Below are 7,940 nucleotides of genomic sequence, written 5' to 3'. Positions count from 1 at the left end.
TTTCTTAGTGTAAGTTTAAATTCTCATTTATTTTATATTTTCTTGTCATTTAAATTCAAATTTATTTCAATTGCTTTACTTTTCATTGTTATCGCACTCCAATTAAGTTTAATTTCAAGTTTATTTTACTTTATTGTTCTCATCGCTTTCATTTCGTTCTTACTTTATTTATCGCTTTGATTCACTTTGTCGCACTTTAATTCTCGTCTTTACGTTATTTATCTTTTGCACTTTACTTTATGCATTTGTCTTTAAATTATATTTAAGTTTAAGCACCTTTACTTTACACACTTATTCTTCGTTTCATTACGTTTCACCTTCAATCTTCATCTCCACCCACTCCACATCATTTGGTCGCTCACATAAAGCCTTCTCAGCGGTAGTGAAAGAACCTAGGCCGTGAGGAGGTTCCTTGCTCGGCCAAACAATCGTTTGATTAAAGTCAGATCTCGGACGCAACACATCCATCTACTCACATTCCATTCAAGCCCAAATTCGGGGCTTGGTGGTAGCACGCTCCGCACTCAAAAAAGAAGAATGACCAAAAGTTTCTTCCGTCGGCCGCTCCAGCTGAAAAGAGGGAAACACCCACATAAACCTAACAAATAAAACTTGCAATCTTTGTTTTCATTTGACTTCAGATATAAAAACTCCCATACGTGTCGATCAATGTTATATATCATTGGAGGGAAGAATATGGCGATCATCACTGTAAATAAACATAAAAACTTATTGTTATAGGGAACTCAAGTCGGCCTCATTACAGAGAGAAACTTGCTGTAACAGTTTTCAGTGGGTTGTGTACTCAAAATGGGAATAGGATTGGCATTTTCAAGTCCTTGAAATGGTACTCATGGTTCAAGTTAGCCACATATACATGATGGTGTTTGGGGTTTGTGAGAAATCACCCAACCCGGGCTACACTCTGTTGCGGCCTGAATGTCTCAAGATTTTGAGAATAGGCAGCCAAGTATTGAAATGTTGAGTTGCGGCTGGGCCTTTGTGACCGGTGCCCAAGAATATGCGACCGAAGTAATCTTGGTTGTGAAAGAAAGTGGTCGGATGGGGCCCAAGGCTGGTGCGGCTGGATTTCGTGTGGCTGGAAAATAGCGGCTAAAGAATGCGCCCTAGTTCTATGGATGAAGAACAAGGCTGGGCCTTGAATCGCAGGGCAGCCGGGTAAAGTTGGGCAGTAAGACGGCCGGGCACGGTTGGATAAGCTAGGCCTTGCGAGGCCTGGCTGGGCAGTTCGAAGGCGGCTTGGATTATTGGAGATCTCGGTCGGGTTTTGGAGGCTAGGATTGTTGGAGATCTTGGCCGGGTTTTGGAGGAGCTTGGTAGCCGGGAGCACGGATTGAAGGAGCTTCACAGCCAAGAGTTGGAGCATGGATTGAAGGAGCTTCACGACCTAGATTTGGAGCACGGATTGAAGGAATATTGTTGTCGGAACCGGCTGGAATGCTGTGGCCGGATCTACTGGAGACTGCGACTGGATAGTCCGAACTTGGTGGAGTATTGCGGTCGGGCTCTGGCTAGAGTATCGCGGCCAGGCTTTGGTTGGAGATTGTGGCCGAGAGCTGGAAGATGCCCTCGGATTTCTTGTGGCTGATGCCCAATTTTTCACGACTGGATATTCGGAGGGCTGCGTGCCCAAAGGTCTACGGCCGAGATTTGGAGCCGTCAGGGGCTACAGGTTTTTTTGGGTTGGAGTGTTTTAGGTTTGGGGAGGTTCCTTAACTGCCCATTTTTAATATTAAATTGGTTTAAACAAAACCCAAGCTGCCAATTTCTTATATATATATATATATATATATATATTAATAAACGAATATAAAGATCAAATGAGGTTCCTCGGCAAATCGATTTTAGAGCTCAAGGGATTTAAAGGTCATGAAGGGCATCCTTGTATCATTCCAATAGATCAAGCACAAGCCACAAATTCACAACCAAGATTTTAGGAGCTCAGTGTGCACGTGATGGAGGCCTCACAAGGAAAGAAATCAAGGAGTTTGATAATAACTCCGAATGTTCCAAAGCAAGGAAGAATCAAGCATGTTAGCATATTTCAATCAATGCAATCCCACAAATTTAGGGGGGCTTCGAAAGGAAAGATTTTAAAAAGAGTTGACATTCGGCCATTCAATGGCTAGCCCATGGGCTGACGAATGCCCTATATAAACCTCACCAAATGAAGATAGAGGACACACAACATCAGACAAACAAACTTATCTTTCGTCTCGCACTTTTCTTTTCCTAGACTTATGATTTTACTTTTCAAGCACTTAGTGTAGCGAGTTCTTCCTTTTTCTAGTGTAAGTATTTCTTGTTCAATTTATATTTTCTTTTCATTTAAATTCAAGTTTATTTCCATTACTTTACTTTTCATTGTTATTGCACTTCAATTAAGTTTAATTTCAAGTTTATTTTACTTTATCGTTCTTATCGCTTTTATTTTCGTTCTTGCTTTATTTATCACCTTGAATTATTTTATTGCACTTTAATTCTTGTCTTTACGTTTAAACACACATTTGGTTTACTTGCATTATTTTTACTTAAAACCCTAAAATCACAAAAACATCCGTACGAAGCCTAACCATCCTCGAGCTCGAGGAAGTGAAAGAACCTAGGCCAAGAGGAGGTTCCTTGCTTGGCCGATCAGTTGTTTGATCAGAAGTTAGAAGTGCAACACATCCATCTATTCACATTTCATTCAAGCCCAAATTCGTGGCTTGGTGATGGCACGCCTCACACTCAAACGAAGAAGGAATAAAAGTTCTTTATGTCAGCCACTTCGGCCAAAAAGAGGGAAACATATGGGAAACAAGGGAGCCCAATTGAGATGTCTGGTTCTCAAATTCTAGTAACTAATTTACAGAAGCTTGTTACTGGGGTCAAGGACGATTTTTGGCTTAATCATTATCAACCACAAAAGCAGGTACCCACAAATGCTTGTCCCTTCAATGATATAACATTGATCGAAACCCATGAGTTTTTATGTTCTATGTCAATCAGATGAAGACAGAGATTGGAGGTTTTGCATTTTAGGTTTACGTGGATTTTAGCTTTGAGGGCATTTGAGTCTCTTTAGGTGAGTTTTTTTTGTTATTTTTGATAGTTTTTATAAAAACTGACATTTATGAAAATATTGGGTAAATTTGGGCTATTTTTTATAAAAACTCTATAATAACACACTCTCGAAGTTTATATCGATGACATGATCATGAAGTCTCAAGATGACGTGTCCATGACCTATTAGAATTAAGGGCTCAACAACCACTTCCATTGTCTCCACTTCTCTGGAAGACGCAGAGCATCCTCAACCTTAAGCTTGTCAAAGGGGCTACAAACCACCTTCCAAATATGTGTATCCATAGAATTCTGAAGGATCAGAGACAAGCACTGACCATTCTTCATTGACCAGCGGTAGCCACTCTTTGGCTTTACTGTAAATTGCCCATTCTTGCTCCATGGCCATACAAGCTGATCTTCGTTGTCCCAATTCCTGAAGAAAAACTTACATGTAATGGCGGGAATAATACAAGAATCAATGAGGTGAATTATATAAATTCCAAGCCTTCGTCTCCTGATTAATATGTGAGTGACAAAGTTTAGAAGTAGAGCAAATTTTAGTATCATAGGTTAGCAAAGGAAACTTTTAAAGAAAACATTTGCTACCACCATTGAATGCCAAACTCGGCAAAGTTGCTTATACTACAACACAACATATTAATTATTTGGTTCGTTTCATGACGCTCTTTGCCGTTGTTCATCTTTCCCTTTTTCTGAGCTTGAATTTGTGCAATGACTAACAATGCTACGACACTTCCAAATTGTTAAAACACAAAATTCAAAATTTATTTACACTAAAGATGCTGAATACCATTGACCCAAAAAAGGAAAAAAAAAAAACAAAGACAAGATGCCGTTAACCATCCCCAATATAACCTCAACCAGGAAAAATGAAAACCACGCCTCACGTCGTCACAGTAGAATTCTGTGTTGCTCCAATCAATGTGCCAACCTTCTCTCCCTTTATGGCTTTTGAGATGTTACCCGGTTTGTTTAGATTGAACACAACAACTGCACCATACGAAAGAATCAATAAGAGCCTGTTCTACATGGTAAGAAGGTTGGATATTACAAATACCAAGATCAATCCAAATGGCATTAGATAAAAAGGATAAAATGGGAAAAAATAATTGAAAAGAACAAAAGAAATACACACACACACACACACATATATGTTTTGGATACCAACCAAAAAAAGAACATACCGGGAATGTTGTTTTCCTGGCATAAAGTAATGGCAGTCATGTCCATCACCGAAAGATCTTTCGACATCACCTCCTGATATGTTAGATTATCAAGAAGACGGGCATTTGGGTTACACCTTGGATTATCGTCATAAACCCCATCAACATTTGTAGCTTTCAGCACAACCTCTGCATTGACTAGATAAAAAAGAAAATGAAAAACAGTTTGAAACAAAGAAAAAGTTCCTAAAACCCACCAACGTTTGCAGTTTTGAGCACAACCTGTCCATTGACTGGATCAATAATTGATTGAAAGATACTAAAATTGAAGCAAAGAAATTAGTTTCTTAGACTGCATTTTCCACCCCAATGATAAGTTGAAATTCAGTAATCAGGACTATATATGGTGCCACAGTCAAGACAGTGTTAGAACAAACTTGGGTACCTTAATTAGTAACTTTGAGCAAATTTTGAAACATTCTAAATAAATTACTTTTAACCGCAGTGGTTTGCCTCTCACTATGACCGGTACCACGAATTCTCATTAAGCCAAGGTAGCATTCAAACACAAATGATTCAACTTACTTTCTGCACCACGAAGTGCTGCAGCAGTATCTGTGGTAAAGAATGGATTTCCAGTTCCTGCTGCAAAGATCACTACCCTCCCTTTCTCCAAATGCCTCACAGCCCTTCGACGTATATAAGGCTCTGCAACCTCAGACATACGAAATGCAGTCTGCACTCGAGTAGGGACGCCGATACTTTCCATTGTTGCTTGAAGAAATATTGAATTCATGACAGTTGCCAACATCCTATAAAATTGAATATAAACAGTAAATAGAAAATAAAAGACCAGAAACATGCATACTTAAAAAGAAACTTTCTTTTTAAGCTTAGAAACTATTTAAGGCAATAAACCCAGATGCCAATAAATATTTCTATAAATATTTCACAGTCAAGACGTTGTTAAAAAGAAACTTTATTGGCATCTGGGTATGTGTTAGTCATCTTAGTCAATAGTCCCTAAAAAACCTCAACTTTCATGTCATGTAAGGCAAGTACTGCTCAACTTTCACATATGAACCACAACTCATTTCCTTTCATCTGACATTTTAAAGTTGGAATTGGTAAATATTGGGAAATTCAAGTTAATATAGTAGTGAAGCGAGTATGTGGTCAACTAAGTAGATAAACTACTTAAATAACAAATTATCCTAAGTCCACGGTACATGAACTGAACCAGATCCAGATAAACTAATCACCCGATCAGACTACAAATTATAAACATGTGAAAACACAACTGCAAAATACCAGAAGTCTTGACAGGTGAGATTAAAAAAAATTCAGTCAATGCCAATAAAAGGAATTACCCAATGTAATCAGCAGATGACCGGTCAAGACCGCTGCTTCCCGCCCATGAAGATCCGCGGAAGATATTTCCCCCACCAACCACAATGGCAACCTGAAATATTTGACTAAGATGACTAACACATACCCAGATGCCAATAAACTACGTTTTTGGATTTCATAAGCTCACTAAATGTCATTAGTACAATCCGATTAGCTATTTATAGAAATATTAAACCATTGAAACTATTCCACTTTATGCAATGCCTACATTATGCTGGATATTTCAATAAAAGAAGCCTACAATGCAATTCTTTTTATCCTGAATCATTTCCCAGACTGCATGTTAATCTGTGCATAGATAATTCTGGAATCCTCAAATCTCACTAAGTTGAACTTTATAAAACAGATATTGTAATCATCAACATCACACTACAATAATATTGCAAGGAAAATATTAATAAAACTTCTGTGGGTGTGTGTGCGCCCCTACCTTCAAGTATATAAAAGGATATGTCATGCAAATTACAATTCTCTAATCTAAAGCATTGAACATACCTCAACGCCAAGGCGAGTCACCGATGCAACCTCTCTTGCAATTTCCATTGTTACCTAATATTGTACGGGGAAAAATACTCCTATATCAGAAAGCAACAAAAGAAGGGTAATTATCACAGTATGGTTTAAGATTTTATCAGACCTTTGGGTCAATATTCTGCGTGCGATCTCCAGCAAGTGCTTCTCCGCTTACTTTAAGTAAGACCCTTTGCCATTTATAAGATGGCCCAGACAAGACATTTCCATTCATTGTTACCCCATAGGGAGCCATAGATGGCATTTGAGTATGCCTGTTAAACGTCCTGAAGTTAACAAAGTAGAAACCGGAGAAATGGTATCTAAATTAACAGCACAAGACAAACACAAGAAGAAGAAAAGAAATTCGTTGCAATTATCTCAAAATTCAACAACCAAGAATGCAACATACCCCTTAAATTACAACCCCAATCCAATTCCAAAACTTCCACTTAGACATTTCTACAAACACCTAATACCTTAATCCTTTCCAAACTAGACAATAAAACCGGAACTTCGTCACTACCCACTACATAAATGAAAGAACAAAAGGCACTTGTAGTCCCATACCTTCCGTTCGCAGAGTCAGAACTGGAACCCATTTCAGAAGATGAGCAGTTAACAACCAATCGCCCATGTAAGCGCCGATTACTCACCATCAAACCACGGTAACGGGCATTCGAAGAACTCAGAGAAGGACATGGCAAAGAAGAGGACGGGGAGGACGAGACAGAATTGAAAGAAACAACAGGCACAGAGGAGGTGGAAATTGCCATAAAAAAATTGTTTTTTTTCAAGTCCTGGCGCCAAGCTCTTGCTTCAGTACTCAGCTTCAACAAAGATAACTCTCTCTCTCTCTCTCCTTCTTTTTTATTTCATTTTATCTTTTTAAAGTTTATTTTAGGTCAATCTTCTCCTTCTTGTTGTGGAGCTCTTAAAATAATCTCCTTTTTTAATCGACAATATGTCACTTTCCAGTCCAGGAAAAATCCGTAGCTTACTGTGTACTCGTATGGTACACCGGATTCTAAAACCACATGATTCATTAATGAGATGTTTACTTATTATGAATGGTAAAGTAAGAAATTGGAGAAGCAGCCTGAGATATAGTATGGGAAGAAGTAAATTATATAACTTAGCACATGAATGAAGTTGATTCTCATTTGTATGTATATTCATTCTCATTTATTTTTGGATAAATGACATTTTACCTCATGTAGATTTGGAGTTATTAAATGGGCTGTTTTAATTTAATCAATTTATGCTATAACGTGTTACACATGTAGATGTTGTTTATCTAAATCTAAACTAATTGTAGGCGTGAGTTACGCTAGTTGGCCAGATGAACTTGCCTTTTTGCACCCAAATTCGAACCTCTCCTTATTAAATTAAATAAATTTAGATAGTTTAGACTATCGCTTATATTAAAAAAACTCTAAACTAATTTGATTACTAAAATGTTCTTGCACAAATGAATTATATATTATATTAACCTACTTAGATAGTAAAAAAATAAAAGAAAAAAGTCACTTTTGGTCTTTATAGTTTATCACCTCGCTGTGGTTTCAATTTGAACATTTTCGTCCCTGTAGTTTCAATTTGAATTGAAGCAATTCAAGGGCAATTCACAATTTCTGTTAAATTGTTTTAACTTCTGTTACTTATGGAGGGGTAATTTAGTCAACAAATTATTAAAAAATTAATTCTTTTAAAAATAAACAATATAAAATGAAAATTTTAATAAATAAATTTTTTTTCTCCAATATA

General features: G+C 37.4%; 1 protein-coding gene across 2 annotated transcripts; it reads right to left on the bottom strand.

Moving 5' to 3' along the window:
- Positions 1-3,653: 3,653 nt before the first annotated feature.
- LOC103342559 (Amino acid kinase family protein) lies at positions 3,654-7,090 on the bottom strand. 2 transcript variants are annotated; one of them, XM_008246192.2, is made up of 7 exons: positions 6,744-7,090; positions 6,301-6,460; positions 6,159-6,212; positions 5,624-5,715; positions 4,839-5,065; positions 4,275-4,451; positions 3,654-4,080 (listed from the first exon to the last, which is right to left on the bottom strand). In XM_008246192.2, exons 1-7 carry the CDS (start codon positions 6,947-6,949, stop codon positions 3,974-3,976), a joined length of 1,023 nt encoding a protein of 340 aa, XP_008244414.1. In that variant the 5' UTR covers positions 6,950-7,090; the 3' UTR covers positions 3,654-3,973. The 2 variants fall into 2 exon arrangements, with proteins under 2 accessions (XP_008244414.1, XP_008244415.1); XM_008246193.3 differs by having other exon boundaries at positions 6,301-6,448; positions 6,744-7,076.
- Between the last annotated feature and the right edge of the window lie 850 nt (positions 7,091-7,940).

This window comes from Prunus mume, linkage group LG1 (assembly GCF_029339155.1).
Source record: "Prunus mume cultivar Tortuosa linkage group LG1, ASM2933915v1, whole genome shotgun sequence".
Taxonomy (NCBI): Eukaryota; Viridiplantae; Streptophyta; class Magnoliopsida; order Rosales; family Rosaceae; genus Prunus; species Prunus mume.
The sequence above is the reverse complement of the archived record's forward strand: the minus strand, read 5'-3'. Positions and strand labels throughout refer to the sequence as shown.